The sequence below is a fragment of the Anarhichas minor genome, unplaced genomic scaffold, assembly GCF_050575085.1.
Source record: "Anarhichas minor isolate MPS153535 unplaced genomic scaffold, ASM5057508v1 ptg000071l, whole genome shotgun sequence".
NCBI lineage: Eukaryota > Metazoa > Chordata > Actinopteri > Perciformes > Anarhichadidae > Anarhichas > Anarhichas minor.
The window spans coordinates 5,542,501-5,563,219 of record NW_027466517.1 but is presented as its reverse complement, the minus strand read 5'-3'; the positions used below and the strand labels follow the sequence as shown (position 1 = coordinate 5,563,219).

At 43.4% G+C, this 20,719-nt stretch overlaps 1 protein-coding gene across 2 annotated transcripts in view; it reads right to left on the bottom strand.

The window, feature by feature from the left end:
- Positions 1-6,506: 6,506 nt before the first annotated feature.
- lonp1 (lon peptidase 1, mitochondrial) overlaps positions 6,507-20,719 on the bottom strand; it is a 22,459-nt gene continuing 8,246 nt past the window's right edge. The window contains exons 7-21 of one of the 2 annotated variants that reach the window (XM_076079253.1): positions 19,864-19,993; positions 19,183-19,266; positions 19,029-19,097; positions 18,562-18,713; positions 16,560-16,698; positions 16,231-16,409; positions 15,843-15,930; positions 13,106-13,228; positions 12,876-12,992; positions 12,583-12,723; positions 10,595-10,760; positions 10,410-10,496; positions 9,902-10,029; positions 8,835-8,999; positions 6,507-7,122 (exon numbers count right to left, since the gene is read on the bottom strand). In XM_076079253.1, coding sequence (XP_075935368.1) covers positions 6,979-7,122; positions 8,835-8,999; positions 9,902-10,029; positions 10,410-10,496; positions 10,595-10,760; positions 12,583-12,723; positions 12,876-12,992; positions 13,106-13,228; positions 15,843-15,930; positions 16,231-16,409; positions 16,560-16,698; positions 18,562-18,713; positions 19,029-19,097; positions 19,183-19,266; positions 19,864-19,993 — 1,912 coding nt within the window. In that variant the 3' untranslated portion in view covers positions 6,507-6,978. Of the gene's footprint in view, positions 7,123-8,834; positions 9,000-9,901; positions 10,030-10,115; positions 10,148-10,409; positions 10,497-10,594; positions 10,761-12,582; positions 12,724-12,875; positions 12,993-13,105; positions 13,229-15,842; positions 15,931-16,230; positions 16,410-16,559; positions 16,699-18,561; positions 18,714-19,028; positions 19,098-19,182; positions 19,267-19,863; positions 19,994-20,719 lie in introns of those variants that run through there. The other variant, XR_012947775.1, reaches the window with a different exon arrangement.

Here is a 20,719-nt window from a genome sequence, read left to right as displayed (position 1 = left end):
AGTATGAATAATGGACAATATATTGCTACCATATTTGACAAAGAACTCTCATATCAGTATTGGCCTTAAAGGTTCCGTACCGGTCCCGTTGTTTGGCTCCTAGCAGCAGCGCTGCTACAGCCTGAAGGCCCTCTGAGCCTTCAGGCTGTAGCGCTGATAGCCATAGTAGACATCAACAATTAGACCTCATTACATTTCAATTAGTCACAATACCTTTTCAACACGTGGTAATTCAACTGTAGCGACCATCAGATGTTTGTTGAGTGAATGGAAACATGCTTCCTGTTTGCATTCAGTGCTGTTCACCTTTTCTGCACCTTTTCCTGAGTGTGTTCATCCTGACGAGGAAGAACACTTCCATTTCTCTTCACCGTGTGATATTATGTCAAGGTTATTAACAATACGAAATATCAAATATTTTCAATGGAATTGTTTTGTTCTGCTGCCAAATGTGGACTCAAAAGTAAGTAATGAGACGAGCAGGAGAGACAGGTGGACGCAGCCTTTAAAACCACAGATACGGAGAAGTGATGTGAAAATCCATCAAGTGTTGAGAAGTGTGCAAGAGAAGAGAAATGTGATTTCATGCATATGAAGCTTACTGTACCTTGGATATATAAATGCAGGTGTGAGGTTGCAGCACCATTGAGACTATGTTGAAACCAATAACTAAATAACTCAGATGGTTTCATTTGTCAGAGGGCAAATATATGCAGAACATGGCTCTAGAAACCCCAATTAATAAATCAAAAATGTATGGTGGATGATATTCTACAACAATAGTTCATGGCTTTTTATAGCAAAGCCAGCCACACGTGTCATTGCCCGCTCGCTACATGCATACAGTCCTTTCAAAATAAACTGGTCTTGACAAGAAACAACTTAGTCAGATTTAGCAATAGATTGTGAAATACGTTTAGGCAAAAATACCATTCTTATGTTTTGGAAAAGATGGTTGTTTGGGTTCAAATAACTACAGAAGAGACGTTACTGAAGTACACGAGTTCTCCTGTCACACAGGGAACAAACAGAGGTCTCCAGGTGACCCTCCGCCGTCCTGAGTGGACTCTGTCTGCTAAATGATCAGTGGATTATATACCATCAGATTTTGTGGTATATATACAAATTACATCGCATTATTTTTCATATAGCTACAAATGCTGGATGAGAACAGCCTGAATGAAAGTGTGAATACAGGTCTGACAGAGTCACAGTAACAGTGTGATCTTACTATCAAGGTGTAGGAAATACTTCAGTGACAGTGAAAGAATGAATCCTATCAACAGCAGCTCACTGGGATTATGTCTTTGAAGAAGAATACATTCATTTTAACAATGATGACAACACTCCTTTAGACAAATATTCATCTCAGTCTCTGAATCACTGTCACCATAGGAACCACCCATGCCATGAGCCATTGACTTCCATCAAAGGATCCATCATCAAGGCCTGTTGTGTTTCTCCTGGAGGACTCACTGAAGGGCTCTGCTGTTTGCCTGAGAAGCGTTTCCCTATGGGGACTGCTATCATCATTATTTCATCAAACACTCAAACATTTGATTATTTTCACTTATTTCTTATATCTGACACAAGCTAAAGATGAATGGTAAATGCAGCAAATATAACATGAAGCTGGATGAGCAATATGAAATACTTTGTAAAGAACATCCCTTAATTATAAGGGCTGAGAAACAGCCTACTTTTAAAAACATATATGAAAATATTATATATATAAATATGAGGATGTGTAGTGTGTTATCCAAAACTTTCATATATAGAATACAAAGCCAGCCTCAAATATGAGCAAAAATTAGCATGAAAAATTAAGAAAATGAATTATTATTAGATATTTATTATTGGTTTCCTTATTTGATCATCTATCTCCATGTTATACAACATAATGCAACAGTTGGCAACAGTCCATTATTAGTTCTCTTTCATTGTTTTAGTGTTTCTAATATTCTGCCCTCTCAGAGGAGGATAAACAGAAACACGTCTCAATATAATGATGTCCAGTACAACGCACTGCTCAAAGATAAATGTCCACCTTTCCACCAATGTTGACTCAGCAACGGTACAGTTTACAGCAAAGCCTTTGTATTGAATGTCAATAGATTGAACCGGTGTATCTAACAAAGTGGCCATTGTATGTATATTAGGTCATATGTAGGCAATATGTAGTTTCAATATCTTTTTCATTTTTGTCAGCTATTACTGAAATGATATTCTGTTTTAACACTATTTACATTTTTGGCAATCATTTATTTCGTCTGGTGTGTAAAACAGCTCTTTGGTACTTGGGGCCATATGAAGGCTCGGAGCAGCCCTGCAGGTAGAACACACACATCATTCACATTCACTGATATGGACACACAGTACAATGAAGCATGTACTGGTTAAATGCCGTGACTGTAGTTACAGCGCATGTAATCCTGACAGCTGGAGTGGTTGAATGTCCAGCGGTGCTGCAGGCCACCTCCACACACTGAGCCCACAACACACAATAACACTGATCCCAGGACTGGACAGGCCCATCAGTGCTTTTGGCCTCAGAGTAGAAACACCTACAGATATATATGTACGAATAGATCATAAGAGTCATACTAGCTCAATGGAATCTGATTGTTGTTTCATACCTCGCTGAAGAAGGATGGAAGAGACTCCGACAGTGATGCCTGCCCCACACGACGCCTTCTTACTCCCTCTCACTTAGTGTTTGATCCCGATCACTCGGATGTGTTCTCGGTGTTGAAGATGAAGCTCCAGGCATCTGAAAGCAGAACAGCAGCAGCTGGATGTGTCCACAGTGCGCAGAGCACCGCGGGCCCGTCGCATCCTCCTAACAGAAGAACCGATGGAGACAGAAGCGAGAAAGCAACGAGCAGCGGAAGATCGGGCGAAGCGTCGAACGACGGCAGGCCGGTCGAGTCTGCAGCGCTGAGTCTAACCCGTGGAACGGATCAGGTGTCTCTGTGGAACATCCAGCTGCTCATCTGCTCTCCCGGACCCGGTGCACACTCTCATTCCATTAGTCCACGCTGCTGCTCCAGAGGACCACAGTCAAGTCAAGCCAGTAGCAACACGAAAAACACTTCCGTCCCGAATTATTCAGAATAAAAGCATCAAATAAGCGATCATATATCTGCAGGAAATCTGCTGCTATTCGGTGCAATCAGACATATTGTCACACTTAGAGTGTTATGTTAGAACATAACACTCTATTGGTAATATGTAGCCTGTTTATTTTGTAAAAGAAAGCTTCTCATGGTAGCTGTTGTTTGTGTCATGTGATTTATGTTATTACATAGTGCTACAGAGTGTGCTGACCTGATATCAGTGCATGTGGAGTATGGCATCTCAAGTCGAGGTGAATTGTCCTCCTTATACCAGGAGCAGATTTAAATGAAATGTCTGTCTCTTCCTCCTATGCTGAGACGTGGATACTAATTTCATATGTTGCAGCAGCCATCTTCTTTTAAAGGGAATCTGCCACCACGCTAACAGCTTATTGTCTGATGTTGGCGACAGAATGTCCTCGCTGAAAAACTAATGTTTTCATCGGTGTTTTTGCCTCACCTGTGCTTAAACCATATTGCAATGCATCAATTTAGGCCCCTGCTCCAATTTCTTTCTCATTTGAAGGACATAGCCTACTGGAGGACTTGAACTGGGTGGGGCCCCTAGGTTCCTCTGTGAGCGGATGTGAGCGGATGTGACTTTCCTCTCATACAGCAGCTCCAAGGAACCTGTGGAGGCAGTTCTCTGTAAGAAAACATTCTTTAGGCAACCACTGATACCAGTCTTTTCCATCTTCAGCCACAAACAGCATAGACTTTAATGTTTTTCCTTACCCGTCTGCAGGGGGTAAGGAGGCAAATGATAGACCCTTTTCCTCATAATTGCGTCACGGTGATAGGTGGCACAACAACTAAGAAAAGACTGGAGGCAAACATGATTCACCTCAAAGTACTAGCATACTCCAACTTGAGATTTTATTGCAAACCTTCGGCTGCTGCACCACAGCGGTGAGCTCACCACTCACACAGAAGTCTAAACAGAGATGGAGGGGAAGATGTTGCTAATAGTTCAACCTTGTGCAAGGCACAGCCGCGATGCACGGCCGCGATGAGCCTTTGGCTGCGGTTAGCAGAGGCTGACTTTTAAACATGTGAATTAAAGCCTGAATTGAATTTGTGTTTATTTTCTCAAAACCTGTACATTAAATGAGACAAACAGTATCACTGTCACCCAATCATGTGCATTGTTTATCAACATCATTGTTTGGAACCCTGCAGCCAGTTAGTTTTGTGTGTAGAGGGTGCGTGTGTTGGTGCGGCGCTGTCCATGGTGCTGAGACAGATTGGAGGACATTGATAGACAGAACATAATACAATAGACAGTTTCTAAGTTTGTTTTCTTAACCTCCAGACTTGTTGTGGTTGTGAGGAGAAAGAGAGAGAGAGAGAGAGAGAGAGAAAGAGAGAGAGAGAGAAAGAGAGAGAGAGAGAGAGAGAGAGAGAGAGAGAGAGAGAGAGAGAGAGAGAGAGAGAGAGAGAGAGAGAGACAGAGAAAGAGAGAGAGAGAGAAAGAGAGAGAGAGAGAGAGAGAGAGAGAGAGAGAGAGAGAAAGAGAGAGAGAGAGAGAGAGAAAGAGAGAGAGAGAGAGAGAGAGAGAGAGAGAGAGAGAGAGAGAGAGAGAGAGAGAAAGAGAGAGAGAGAGAGAGAGAGAGAGAGAGAGAGAGAGAGAGAGAGAGAGAGAGAGAGAGAGAGAGAGAGAGAGAGAGAGAGAGAGAGAGAGAGAGAGAGAGAGAGAGAGAGAGGTGAAAGCTACAAACAACAGTCAAAGAATGACCTCCTCCTGTCTATTCCTAACCACTTCTCCTTGGCCTCTACGGAAAACGTCATGAGGTCAAGGAGAGATGTGGAGAGTTCATGAGGAGTTAGGAAAAGACAACCGTGGTGCTTAGAAAATCCGACTACACTTTTACTAAACTACGTACTTATGATGCGACGGCAGATATCACTGCTGTAGGTCTGCCATGCAGAAACTACATCGAAGAAGGTCTACAAAAAGCGCAACTACAGCATGACCCATAAAAGCTTCGGTGACACAGCATGCAGGCTGCTCCACGTGGTGTGAAGGAGAACCCAGAGCTCCTTCCTGTCCCACGAAACAACATGCTTCAGTAGAAACTGTTCAATGTCAATATTTCCTCTGTGCAATAATGCTACATATAAAATGAAAGGAAAGGATTGTCACCGTCTATTCATATTCATCAACATGTATCCCATTACTTTATTATGACTGTATGAAAATAATTGTTTAAACTTGTACAAGCTAACTGTGGTGGAAAAAAAATCTTTTTAACCTCTCTGTGAGAAATAATCACGATGGAACTTCTTAAAGTATTAAAAACATATTTAATGAACAGACACTTCAATCAAAAGTCAGCTGAATGGATAGAGCTCTTTCCCCACGGATGGTTCGGAGGTCTAACCACAATAAAAAGACAAAACAGAGTATATACAGTATGTGCGTTATCTCGTCTCCTCTCCCTTCACCCTCCCCCTCGCAGATGTTGTCGGCCGCTGCACCCACCAAGGCCAGGTTCCCAGCCTTATCGTGGGAAGAGGGTTAGGGTGATACAAGTCATAACTAAAATAACCATATGATACATTTCCACAACACTAACCATATGGTTTGTTTTACTCACTGAACTAATGCTTCATAGTCATTATAAAGTGTTAGTGATCTCTGTCAGCACTAGAACGTAACGGCTCCTTACTGTCCTCAACCCGTCTGTCTGTAACATGCCAGTCGATCCTCCGACCTGCATGTCTCTCATTGTTGTTTAGCTGTGTCATGCCGACATATATTTGAAATACTCTGCATACTTTTGTTTTTCTTTAGCGTCTAACAATTCAACATCGTGTCTCTAGTCTCTATCCCTCGTGTTGTTGTACGTGTTGTTTCATGAGCCTGTGTCGCATGTCTTATTACTTGAAAGAGTCATAAATGATGTTTCTTCTGTTATTAATATTCTCTCTTCTTTTATTGTTTCTGCATGCTTTGTAAAGGCTAAATAATGCATCACTTTGTCATTTTAATCTTATATTCTGTCTTTAGGTTGATTTTGTAACATCTGGGACTACAGATGGAAAAATTGTCTCTTGGCTAAATCTGGCACATTTACAGGAATGTTTTATTAATGTGCACTGTACCTTATCAAATAAACTAATGTAAAAAATGAAATAAAAAACGTTATATATTATATATATATATATAAATAATGAATTCTCTTTGATATTTGTCTATAACCACATCTGTGCATGATTGTATCTTAACAGTAGGAATCTAGTTTTGTTTGTTAAATAACCTTTTCTCTTGTTTCTCTTGTTTTTTTTAATAGATAATAATAATAATCCAGACAATGGAATCCAATCTCAGTCACCAAAAAAAAAAAAAAATCACAGGTTGATTAGTAAAGATGAGAGCAGTCGGCAGAGTTGCTTTTATGATTTAATTTATTTCAACATCATCTTCACATCTGGCCAATATTAATATAAAATAATATAAGAAATCTGTGAACGAGTCCATCCAAAGCCCTATATAATGAGAGCTGTGGGTAAAGAGGCTAACTGGCAGCAAGGTTGTCACGTCAACCTCAGTTAATCAATGACATCACATCCTGTGATGACCGGCCTGTGTTCATCATTACCATGACTTTACTGTGCATGTCCATCTTTGGCACAGTTGGCTGCATGGTTTCAGTTCAGTGATGTTGTCTTCTGTCACATGATGGTCCTGTGAATAATCACAAAGTCAGCTGTTCTTCTGGATGATTCTAGAAGAGATAATGTAGTGCCAAACTTTATATCTACTACAACCAGTCTTATCTGGTAACAAACCAAAACAGTCATTCTTCGTCCATCTTGCTTTGATTTTAGTGCTGTAGTTGAAATCAGGTTAAGACTGGTCCTATGGGAATGCGATGGGGTAGAGTTGGCAGTAGTGATCCACATAGTGGACCTCTAGGCCCTCGCTGATGTAGTCGGGCAGGTCAGAGAAGTCCTTCCTATTCTCAGCCGGCATGATGATGCAGGTCACACCAGCACGACGGGCCTAATAGGGACAAGAAAATACAGTTTACTTGAGTAAATGATTAGTTGAAATACTTTTCAAAATTACTTTTACAAAAACAACTATATTTTGCCCTGACAGCAGTGGGATCTAAGGCTTGTAATGTCAGTTTGTCAAATCAACATGTTGGCCAACAGAAACATCTAAACGGCTCTCATCAAACACCTGGAGGGATGGCTTTCTGAGTGCACCTCAAGCATCTAGGCAGGCAGGAAGAGACCCCGCCACTATGGTCCGCACACACTCTACATGCAGTGTGGCAGTGTCGGCAGCTTTGTTCGGTGGGGTGAGTGTTGAGGATTTATGTACGACGGTTGCTTGGCCGTCGCCTTGCCCGCTCATACTATCTGTTAGGCATGACGGAATCTTTTTCTGGATCTGTGCTCGCTGGAACGACACAAGACTGATGTAAAGGGGGAGTGTGTGTCGGTTGCATCTACTGTACATGTTTCCATCCTCCTTGATGACCTAGGTACTGTGGTGTGCAGGGTGTCTACCGCTTCTCTTTTTGACCCCTGCAGGCTCAGGCTCAGGCTCTACCTAGTTCAGTTACCTGCTACCTAGGTTGGCGGGGGCCCCCTACTTGTCCGGTGTGGCAGCCTAGGTTTTAAAGAAGTAGGTGGGCTGCAGCGACTAACCCTTAATCAGTCGGGATCAGTGTGGTTGGGTCAATGTTAAGTCGCGGCAGCGCGTGCATTCATCGGGCTCCACTCACTCTACCCATAGAGTCCAGTAGAGGGCTCCACCTGTGTGATTTACAACAAAGGTTACAATAGTGTAACCCAGGTTCTATACGCACAGGTGGATCCCTCTAGTAAGGAGGCACATTTTTTCAGAGGGCAAATGCGTGCTTGTGATTGGAGCAAAGTATCACCCATAGAGTCCTTATTGTAAGCCAGGTTCCTTCTGTCTAACTCACACAGGCGGAGCCCTCTGCCAAAGGAGCCTATGCTTATGCAAATCATCAGTGGGCAAACGCATGCTCATGATTGGAGGAGAGTATTAGCCATACAGTCCTATAAAAGGCTCTGCCTGCGCGAACTTGAGGGTTACAACATCGTAACCTCCGTCTGTGCTCGGCTGTCCGGCTCTCTCGGTGCGCATTTCCACCGCAGTGACACGCAACGACCGGTTCTAAATGGCCCGGAAAGTAAAAGTGGCTCATGACTCCGGCCTTGTCTTCTTTACAGCACCCGTCATCCGGCCTTCACCACATCCCGGGCTGCAAACCTAGTGCTTGCTGCGCCCTCTCTCCCTGCAGGTAGTGACGGTGCCGCCTGCTCCCGGCATGCCTGTTAACCAGGAAAGACTGTCCTCAGTGCGTGGTCTTCGGTGATGCGACCCCCCAGTGACAGACCCAGATCCTGCTGGAGACCCAGGTCGTATTGTTGGGCGGGGCGGGGGGGAAAGGGAGTATGGGAGAACAAAAAACAGACTGCACAGAACAGACTGTCCCTGCTGCAGTAGAATGAGAGATTCTCTAAAGACTACCACTTTAAGTCAACAAGGACCGCTAAAATCAACACAGGCTTTGACGAGGAAGAATGTTTGGAATAAAAACAGACAACAGAACCAGTCAGATGGGCTGAGATGAAACCTATACTGACAACAGATACTGATATTGAGAAGAAAAAAAAGAGAATTTCTCCTGTGTTTGGGAATCATATTTATCTGTGTCTCTATCTTGTACTCACAGCGATAGTTTTCTCTTTAATTCCGCCCACTGGCAGTATTTTGCCAGTCAGTGACAGTTCACCAGTCATGGCTATGTTCTGGCGCACCGGCTGGTTGGTTGCCAGGGATAACAGTGCTGTGACGATGGTGCAGCCAGCGCTTGGTCCGTCTTTGGGAGTCGCCCCCTGGGAAAAAAGTGACGTTATTGACAAACAGAAAGGAGCATTGCTACCAGCCAGTGTATTTGTGATACCATCACAGGGAACACCAAAGCAGGATATTATCAAATCTACACAATGTTGAAAAATGCTACACAAATGAAAATGTATTTTGTCCTGCATACTATTAAGTAACTAGTAGGGATGCGTCCTGAAACTTGGTGCTAAACGTAAACTGCTTCTAAATGAGTAAAGAACGGGACTACTGATAAGGTCTGGGGTTAGCGGTACTTCAGAAGTTACGCAGTCTCAAACCTCCTCTGTCTCTGTGCCTTTACACGAGGGGTGGAGTCATGCTTTACACGCGCGCGCGCGCGCACACACACACACACACACACACACACACACACACACACACACACACACACACACACACACACACACACACACACACACACACACACACACACACACACACACACACACACACACACACACACACACACACACACACACACACACACACACACAGGCAGAGAGAAGAAAAAGATCCAAGATCCAAGATCCAAGATTGGCAAACAAGCAGAGCACGAGTGTGCAGAGATGCCCGTCCTCGTCCACTGCAGCTAACATCAGCGGGGAAATACTTTGATAAAAGCGAATCACTTTTGTAATTGTTTCGCTGCAAATGTATGTTTTTAATTTAGGAACTTCTTCTTATTGCTGCTCAAAAAGACTATTTGTTTATATACAAGAATAATGTAGCACTGTTGATATGAGTATGTATAAGGAACCAATAAGAGTACTAGTATGGATGGAACCCTAACGATACGCATCCCTAGTAGCTAGAACACAATGAGTCAAAGGAACAGATGAAGCAATAGTAATCAGGAAGTACTTTATATACATCACTGCATTGCCATGGTTACCTCAGGGACGTGCAGGTGCAGGTGGGAGTTGACCAGGAAGTGATTCTCTGGTTCCTGGGTCATCAGGAAGGTTCTGGCAAAGGTTGAGGCGATCTTTGCACTTTCCTTCATGACATCACCCAGCTGACCTGCAGAGGAGCACCAACATCTTTACTGCCCTATCCCTCCAAACAATAGAATAACACACACAATGAATAAGGTACAGCTCCTCCACCGTAAGGCGTAGATATAAACATCTGGTCTCTTCTGAAAGGTAAGAGGATAAGAAATAGGAATCTATTGTAATTAAACTAGACTACATTACCATTCCGGAGAAAATGGAGAAGCAATGAAGATTGAAGATTTCTATTTTATCCTAAAATACAACTTTTATAAATAAGAATGTATAGATAAATATTTAGGTGTCTCAGTGTTTGATTAATATACTCTATGTTCAGTTTATTTTGAAAATATCAGACTGGTGCTTGATAGTGTTTAATTAAACTCAGTCATGTCCTTCCTGACTGACCTGTGACCTCCAGTGACCCCTCTACTTTAGGGTCCGATCCTCCAGTAGGCCGGCGTAGTGAAGTCTCGATGAACAACGTCGACCCTCCTACAAAGAGAAGAAAGTGCAGGCAGAGTTTCAGCATGTCACATCTTTTATTGGTGTTGGTTTGATTGTGTGTGTGTGTGTGTGTGCGCGCCTCTCACCAAGAGAAGTCCATGCCAGCCCCATAACCACTCCTGGTGGGGTGACATCGTACATTCGATCCACTGTGAAGATGGGTTTACCCACATAGACCTGCAGGTTGTCGGGTGTAACGGTCACTGTGGTTTCTTCACCGCTGACAATACTGAATGCCACCTTTCGGAAAACCTGACAGATGAAAAAGGGATTACATGCAAAAGAACATTAGAAGATGAGCTGCTTGACAGACTGTCCCATGAAAACGAGAAATAATGTTGTCTTTGTCACAGTCCACTTATTGGTTTCCAAACCGATATAAGAAACTTTAAGATTGAAGTTTAGCAGGTGGTTTTCTGCTGCTTTCTGACCCATCCCCCTACCCTGCACACCAGTTATCTCTGCTGTTCCTTTTAACGGATGAAGTAGTAGCAGAATATACAGTTGTGTGAAAAAGTGTTTGCCCCCTTCCTGATTTCTTATTTTTTTGCATGTTTGTCACACTTAAATGTTTCAGATCATCAAACAAATTCAAATATTAGACAAAGATAACACAAGTAAACACAAAATGCAGTTTTTAAATGAAGGTTTTTATTATTAAGGGGGAAAAGAAATCCAAACCTACATGGCCCTGTGTGAAAAAGTGATTGCCCCCTAAACCTAATAACTGGTTGGGCCACCCTTAGCAGCAACAACTGCAATCAAGCGTTTGCGATAACTGGCAATGAGTCTTTTACAGCGCTGTAGAGGAATTTTGGCCCACTCATCTTTGCAGAACTGTTGTAATTCAGCCACATTGGAGGGTTTTCGAGCATGAACCGCCTTTTTAAGGTCATGCCACAGCATCTCACTCGGATTCAGGTCGGGACTTTGACTAGGCCACTCCAAAGTCTTCATTTTGTTTTTCTTAAGCCATTCAGAGGTGGACTTGCTGGTGTGTTTTGGATCATTGTCCTGCTGCAGAACCCAAGTGCGCTTCAGCTTGAGGTCACGAACAGATGGCCGGACATTCTCCTTCAGGATTTTTTGGTAGACAGCAGAATTCATGGTTCCATTTACCACAGCAAGTCTTCCAGGTCCTGAAGCAGCAAAACAGCCCCAGACCATCACACTACCACCACCATATTTTACTGTTGGTATGATGTTCCTTTTCTGAAATGCCGTGTTACTTTTACGCCAGATGTAATGGGACATACACCTTCCAAAACGTTCAACTTTTGTCTCGTCAGTCCACAGAGTATTTTCCCAAAAGTCTTGGGGATCATCAAGATGTTTTCTGGCAAAACTGAGACGAGCCTTTATGTTGTTTTTGCTCAGCAGTGGTTTTCGTCTTGGAACTCTGCCATGCAGGCCATTTTTGCCCAGTCTCTTTCTTATGGTGGAGTCATGAACACTGACCTTAAGTGAGGCAAGTGAGGCCTGCAGTTCTTTGGATGTTGTTGTGGGGTCTTTTGTGACCTCTTGGATGAGTCGTCGCTGCGCTCTTGGGGTAATTTTGGTCGGCCGGCCACTCCTGGGAAGGTTCACCACTGTTCCATGTTTTCGCCATTTGTGGATAATGGCTCTCACTGTGGTTCACTGGAGTCCCAAAGCTTTAGAAATGGCTTTGTAACCTTTTCCAGACTGATAGATCTCAATTGCTTTGATAAACCACAGTTAATTTATGTTTTAACAGGGGGGGGGGGGGGGGGGGGGCAATCACTTTTTCACACAGGGCCATGTAGGTTTGGATTTTTTTTCCCCCTTAATAATAAAAACCTTCATTTAAAAACTGCATTTTGTGTTTACTTGTGTTATCTTTGTCTAATATTTAAATTTGTTTGATGATCTGAAACATTTAAGTGTGACAAACATGCAAAAAATAAGAAATCAGGAAGGGGGCAAACACTTTTTCACACAACTGTATATGCAGGATGTAAAGCTGATTAAGACTGAAATATTTGTTCTAGTAGTCCGAGTAGTCTGACACATGTGAGCTCTGGTTCAGTACAGCCAAAGCTTTACAGTATTCTACCTTTTCAACTTGTTTCTGCAGGTTTCTGACTCCTGATTCCCTGCAGTACTGCCTGATAAGCAGGCCGAGGGCGTCGGATGAGATTGAGGCGTTCTCCTCAGTCAGACCACAGCGAGAGCGCAGCTGAGGGACCAGGTATTGCTGGTGAGACAGACAGATGGACAAGAAATAGAAGTTATGTAATAGCAAGGCATATTCATTTTTTACGTAGTACTTGTTACCAAAACTATCATTACAAATATACAACAATAACCGTAATCCTTTTCAAGGTCAAAATACATATAATATCACACCTCAGCAATAGCCAGTTTCTCCTGGGCAACATATCCAGACACATTGATCATCTCCATCCGGTCTCTGAGCGGCTCGGGGATGGTGTCGAGCACATTGGCCGTGCAGATAAACAGAACCTGTATTGGGACAGACAGAGATGCGTGGGGCTCTTTACAGTCTTCACTTGAAGACATGTAAAAATGTCATTAGCACCAATGTGGTAATGAACATAAGGAGCACACACTCCTACCTTTGACAGATCTACAGGAACATCCAGGTAGTGGTCGAGGAAGTTGGCGTTCTGTTCAGGGTCCAGAAGTTCCAGCAGAGCGGAGGATGGATCGCCCTGATAACCACGACCCATCTTATCCACCTGGTAATGACACATAAGGGAAAGAAATAAAATATGCGTTATTTACACACACACATATATACATATGTAATGTAATATGCTTCATCTTTGTCTTTATTTGTTTTGTTTTATGACAGAACACATTCATCAACATCTGGAAAGGAAGCGTGGGGATTAAGTGCAGCGGACTTTGAGACGATCACCACCCACACTATACATACACACTCAAGGGCCACTTTATTAGGTACACCTTGCTAGTAGCGGGTTGGACCCTTTTGCCTTCAGAACTGCCTTAATTCTTCGTAGCATAGATTCAACAAGGTGTTGGAAACATTCCTCACAGATTTTGCTCCACATTGACATGATAGCATCACATCCATGATGAGAATCTCCCGTTCCACCACATCCCAAAGGTGCTCTGTTGGATTGAGATGTGGTGACTGTGGAGGCCATTGGAGTACAGTGAACTCATCGTCATGTTCAAGAAACCAGTCTGAGATGATTTGAGCTTTGTGACATGCTGCACTATCCTGCTGGAAGTAGCATCAGAAGATGGGTCCACCGTGCTCATAAAGGGATGGACACGGTCAGCAACAATACTCAGATAGGCCGTGGCATTTAAACCATGCTCAATCGGTACTAAAGGGCCCAAAGTGTGCCAAGAAAACATCCCCCCACCATTACACCACCACCAGCAGCCTGAACCGTTGATACACATCAGGATGGATCCATGCTTTCATGTTGTTTACGACACATTCTGACCCCACCATCTGAATGTGGCAGCTGAAATCAAGACTCATCAGACCAGGCAACGTTTTTCAGATCTTCTGTTGTCACATGTTGGTGAGCCTGTGAGCCTGTAGCCTCAGTTTCCTGTTAGCTGACAGGAGTGGCCCCCGGTGTGGTCTCTGCTGCTGTAGCCCGTCTGCTTCAAGGTTCCACGTGTTGTGCGTTCAGAGATGTGATCTGCAGACCTCGGTTGTAACGAGTGGTTATTTGAGTAACTGTTGCCTTTCTATCATCGCCATCCACTCTGCCCATTCTCCTCTGACCTCTGACATCAACAAGGCATTTTGGTCCACACGACTGCCGCTCACTGGATATCTTCTCTTTTTCGGACCGTTCTCTGTAAACCCTAGAGATGGTTGTGGGTGAAAATCCCAGTAGATCAGCAGTTTTTGAAATACTCAGACCAGCCTGTCTGGCACCAGCAACCATGCCACGTTCAAAGTCACTTAAATCCCCTTTCTTCCCCATTCTGATGCTCGCTTTGAACTTCAGCAAGTCCTCTTCACCACGTCTAGATGCATAAAGGCATTGAGTTGCTGCCATGTGATTGGCTGATTAGCCATTTGTGTTAACAAGCAATTGAACAGGTGTGCCTAATAAAGTGGCCAGTGAGTGTATATATAGATGGAAAACAAAACACTGTACAATGGCTCACCCAGACTGACAGAGATCCCTCTGAGCAACAGTAGAATGAGAATAGACAGAATGACCAGTCATCAGAATGTATGCAGACCGGACCAGTATCTTTCCGATACTGACTTTGGTGATCCGCTGACTTTTTGTGCAGCACCACAATAAGACTGACTCTTTTGATTTATACTGAAAGTTTTGAATGGATTATTGTGGAATTTGGTGCACAAATCCATGTTCCTGGAGGATGAAATGTAATAACTGAGGCTGTGCGATGTGTAAATGGGGTACGAATGTTATTTAGTTGTGATGGGCAGGTGACACGTTGCATTGTAGCCCCTTTAATGGGTGTTAGTGGGTAAATGACAAATAGTGTTAAAGCGCTGTGAGTGGTCGGAAGACTATAACAGCGCTATACAAGTCCATTTACCATGTCGCTCACCCATTCATACAATGTTGGAAGGGGCTACCATGCAAGATGTCGCCTGCCCATCAGGACTAACTAACATTCATCCAACATTCTCACACAGCCTGTTTTGCCCAAGGACACATCAACATGTGCGCTCTGTATATTTGTCAATAGCAAATTGTAGAATGCTAACACTCTCATGGGGAGCATGGTAAACATTATACCTCCTAAACATCAACATGCTAGCATGATCATTGTGAGCATGTTAGCATGTTGATGTGAGCATTTAGCTCAAGTAAAGCCTGACAGAGCGGCTCTTGTTTACGTTTTAGGACAACGTTGTTCATCAGATAAATCTTCTTTTATGATATGGTTAATATTGTTCCCTCTGATGTGAATAATATTTGAATGGGTCGTGCTCTTCAGTGTGTGGCGTCATAATGAGGTTATTAGGAGGAGGTTCAACTGTAGGACAGCACTGAAGGCCCAGGTATGAAACACACGTTTTAGTATATAGTGTGAGTGAATGGTTAAAAAGTATATGACAGTAGGATTTCATGCTATGATTGAAGCTATCTACATACAGATAATGGTCGTCCACATGTCACTCTGTGTCACCTTGATGAAGCTCCAGCCCCAGTTATATGGGCCAAGTCATCTACAGGTAACTGAAGCTGAAGAAGTAGCCAGTAACAATCTGTTCATAGCAGACAGTTAATACCACATCGGCAGACTTACTGCTGTAATATCAATGTTCCTGATTTTGATTCATAATGAACTCATCAGACACAGCACCATCACACTGACCTCATCTATCAGCACCAACGGGTTCTCTGTCTTGGTTTTCTTCAGGCACTGGATAATCTTCCCTGGCATTGCTCCAACATACGTTCTCCTGGACACACACACATAATCACATTTCAGAAAATCAAATCAGATGTATGCTTTATGCTGGTGGTGAAGTCTCTCATTTTGCATTTGTAAGAATATTCTCGTTATCGGTCCTGAAATTCAACATCGGTGCATCTATAGTTGTAACTGATCACATTGTCGGTGCAGTTAATCCTAGAATCCGTTGTCCTTTTCCCGTTGAACATCTCGTTCTCTTCATGCTCAGCACCTGCCACATACCAGAGACAGGGCCCTGAATGTGAGCTATCATAAGCAGTAATGATGGCAGTATAGACTTCAAGACCTGTGTCCTTTGATCTCAGCCACATCGGTCATGCCTCCCACGCTGAACCTGTAGTACTGTCTGTTGAGGGCTCTGGCTATGGAGCGGGCAATGGAGGTCTTTCCTACACCTGGAGGGCCATAGAAACACAGGATCTTCCCCTGGGTGGAGCCACGCAGCTGGCTCACTGCTATGAATTCCTGCACAAAGACAGAGAGGAAGTCCAGTTAATGCTCCACAGCTTTAGATGTGTGGATAGCTAGAGTTAAACATTCCTCATCCAAGTATAAAAGTACATATTGTGTATTTATTGTGCTTTAACTGGTGTTTGAGTGTGTGCATATACTAACCAATATGCGCTTCTTTACATCATCCATTCCATAATGGTCTTCTTCTAGAACCTCTTTGGCTCTTCCCAGTGATAAGTTCTCTTCACTGTTGGTACCCCAGGGCATGCTGGTCAGCCAGTCCAGGTAGTTACGGGTTACACTGAAACACAGAGTGGTTGTTGTTGTGAAACAGAACAGAAAGGGTTGAAGCATGGACAGAACTCCATCGTGCTCTCTACTCCTCTTGTCCAGAATAGAGAGTGTTGGAGGAGACGGTGCTGCTGCACATGTGAAGACATGTTTATCTGTTACGGTTTTAAATGCCGTCACCACTTCATTCTTTTACATTCATTGCACTGAAAGTTATCTTATCTAATATCATCTAGAAACAAATAGAGTTATAATTCAATTACTGTGGTGTATTCAAAGCACCCTGAGCTGTCTCTAGTGCCACTAATAAATGAGCAAACGTGCTCAGTACAATGACTCAGATATGCAAATGATTCAAATAATCTGAAAGAGATGAGTGAACATCTCCGTCTGTCACAGCTGATTGTTGAGCTGACCAGAACACATTTGCAGGATCCTTTACAATCAATTCAATTTCAATTCAATTGTACAGCCCAAAATCACAAGATCCCCTCAGAGGGCTTTATGATCTGAACAAGATACTACATCCGTGGTCCTTGGACCCTCGCATCGGAAAAGGAACGGAGCAAAGAGAAACGCAGAAATAACTGCACTGCTCCTTGAGAAAAGCAAATGCCATTCACCACATAGGATTCATCTGGAGCTCTTTTAGAAACATTACATTTAGGAAAGCAGTAAATGTAAATCAAATCAAATCCTCCTTTTGATACTTTAATGACTGCTTATAAATAAGACATCAAAGAGTTCCAATGCTTTCACTGAGCCAACAGCTTACTATTAATTCTGAGTACACAATATCAAAGTGACTCTGTAACTACACCTCTCAGGTCACTCTGCAGGCCTCCACTTCCTCTGCTGTTAGGAAGGCACCTCCAGCTATCTACTGCAGCATAGAGCCCGTATAGAGCTCCCTGCCCCATTCAGTGCTGAACAAATTACAAATATCTTTTATGTCTCAATTTCTGTTGGAATTTTTACTTCCTTCTATTTCTAATGGGGGCGACTGTGGCTCAGTGGGAGAGCAGGGTCGTCCTTTAATCAGAGGATCCCCGGCTCCACTAGTCCATGTCCATGTGTCCTTGGGCAAGACAATGAACCCCACATGTATGAGTGGGTGTGAATGGGTGAATGATGACATGTAGTGTTAAAGAGCTTCGAGTGGTCGGCGGACTAGAGAAGCGCTTTACAAGTACAGTCGATATATTGCCACCTAGCGGTCTTCCTCTTCACTGCCGTTTGCTGTAATATTCTTACTTTTCTTCGCATCTTACAAACTGGAATAGTGTGAAACCATTGATAGGAATCTATATTCTCATGTGCTTGTGCACTCACAAATTCATCTATCGCAACAGATCTGCAGATTTAACAAATGATATGATCCACCTACAGGCAAAGAATGTGGTCTAGTAATGAACCGACTCATATCTCATATTCACAGTCTACTGCATTTTGTCCTGTATATAGCAACTAAGGGTAATGCCACTCTGTTTGGTAGTCATCAAGATAACTGGTTCCTCAAGACGAGCTACTGTAGTCAGCCAGCCTTCAGCAGCCGGTGCCGGCCGACCAGATGAAGCTCCTGCTAGCCGTCCCACGGCACCCCCAGAGTAGCCGGGAGGCAATATTATTATCCAACACTTCATAAACCTTCATTGTTATGCAGATAATAATGCCAGACAAAAACAACCAGTCAGCTAAATTCCAAGTATGCCTTAAGGACATAAAAACATGGATGACCTGTACTTTCCTGACGTGAAACCGACAAAACTGAAGTTAGGCCCCAAACATCTTATATAACGACATAGTTAGTCTAGCTGCCATTGTTAAACATCTCTGAGTAATCTAGTGGGACAAACAAATAAACAAGACCAACTTGAACTCTGACGAGTGGTTGTCCAGAAGTCCCAGTTTGTTGAGTTCTTCGTTGATGACGTCCATGATGTGCTGTGGGACGGTCCTCTCTTTGAGTCGCTCTCTGAACTTCTCCTCGATAGCGTCTTTGTCCTCTTTCTCCAGACCTAGTTCCTGAAATCACACAGCACACACAAATTGTGCAGATGTTAACAAAATACTATCACCATTGCCGACAGTAATGCTATGACCTTACAGGAGAGATACAATATGATAAACACAGGTGCCATGTTCACATGAAATAATGCTACAACAAATACTACCTATGGCAGGGTTATATGATGCAATATGTGGCGGTTCAGATGTGTGCTGTGGTAGACGTACTCATCATTCAGTCACTTTAGAAGCTGCACTGGTGTAACATAGAGGGAGAATAGGCTGCAAGAGTAAAGACTGACACAACGACAGACAGACGTCAGTCTGTTCTACCTTCTTAATGATCTTGAGCTGCTCCTGCAGCAGGTACTTCCTGTGGGTCAGTTTGATCTTCTCCTCCACCTGAGAGCAGAGCAGGGACACAGATGAAGGACTGAGGGTGATTAGCAGAGCAGTGGCTCATACATGTTTGGTGATGACCTCCGACCTCTCGGCCCAGACGCTGCTGCAGTTTACTGAGCTCGTACTCCTTCTTCAGCAGAGACAGAGCCTTGTAGAGACGCTTCGGGATCTGCAGAGACACACAGCAATGGGTTTCATAGGCCTGCACACGTCCAACTCATCAATAGAATTATTTCATATAAAGATATTAACATTTATATAGAAAAGCTGTAGGAAGCATCTGTGTTAGGTGCATTGGCCAAATCAACCACTTATTCCCCAACATATTGTCTTGTATTGTGAAAGGGGCTCACTGCTGCCCCTTATGGTTGATGGGTAAAACACAACACCCACTTTGACCGTGGTTCACACCAACCGTGGTTACTGTGGGTGTTTCCTTCCTAACCTGCCTCAGGGGGCAGTAATAATCACATTCAAACTCTCCTCATCAGAATGAACAGATGCCGTCCCTGTACTCGAGAAAGCCGCACAAAGTTGCGTGTATAATTGATCTGAACAGAATAACAGTACGTTTCATTTGAAGAGAAAGGACATGAAGGATCAGGACTACCTGTTTGGTTTGGCAAATTATCAACTTCCCCCTGCTGTTACAGAGCAGCCCAGAGCCGCTTCCTGAGCTTTAATATACTAGAGGAATCCACCAGGACTGTCTCCCACAGAGTGGACAGAACAGTCCCAAACAGGCCTGAGCACGGAGACTACTCACATTGATCTCTTCCAGGACGTCCTGTAGCTCCTGTGACTCTGCTCCTGTCAGAGCGGCTCCCATGTCGCTGAGGTAGATGGGATTATCAACCACTCTCTGACCTGCCTGCATCATCTGGAGGACCGACTCTCTGACGGACACACACATTCACAGCACTTAAATTAAAGAGAGTAGAAGGAGCTACTTCCAGTCATCGTGTTTAGGTGCTGCCTTTATGAATCACATCAACTTTCAGCAGATTGTGAGCAAAAGAGAATGAATTGTGAAGGAGACTTGTAGAGTAGATCAGAGTGTGCATGGAGGACGGTGTCGGTCCGTAGAGCCTACAGAGGGAACTTTATAAAACAAAGCTAACTTCAGGGTCAGCTCATCATTCACTGTTTTCTGTTGCAAACTGTGACGTCAGCTGCAAACATGTTTAAAAAAGATCCTTTTGAAAATGACTGGCAGCGACTGCATCTGATGACTTTACATTAAAATCTTTACATATTGCACATTACATGAGTTGATCTGCTGGCTGTCAACACCAACTGGCCCAGACTGGAACAGACCTGGTCCCATATCATATTCATAAGCAGCTCAACAGTCCTATGTGGGTCCCTGTAGGGCCACAGCCAAAGAGGATTTCAGATGCTCAATCTAATTTGAAACTTTTTTTGTTTAAAAGTAGATTGGTGTCCGATACTGTATTTCACTGTTAAATGAACCCACGACTTAAACCAAACCAAGCAGCATGCTCCATCCATCATCATGATCAGAACCAGGAGACTCAATCAGGAGACTGTGCATGAATGTGCACAGGACGGACCTGATCTCCAGTCATGTAGTGATCAGTTAAATGAAATATATAATGAAG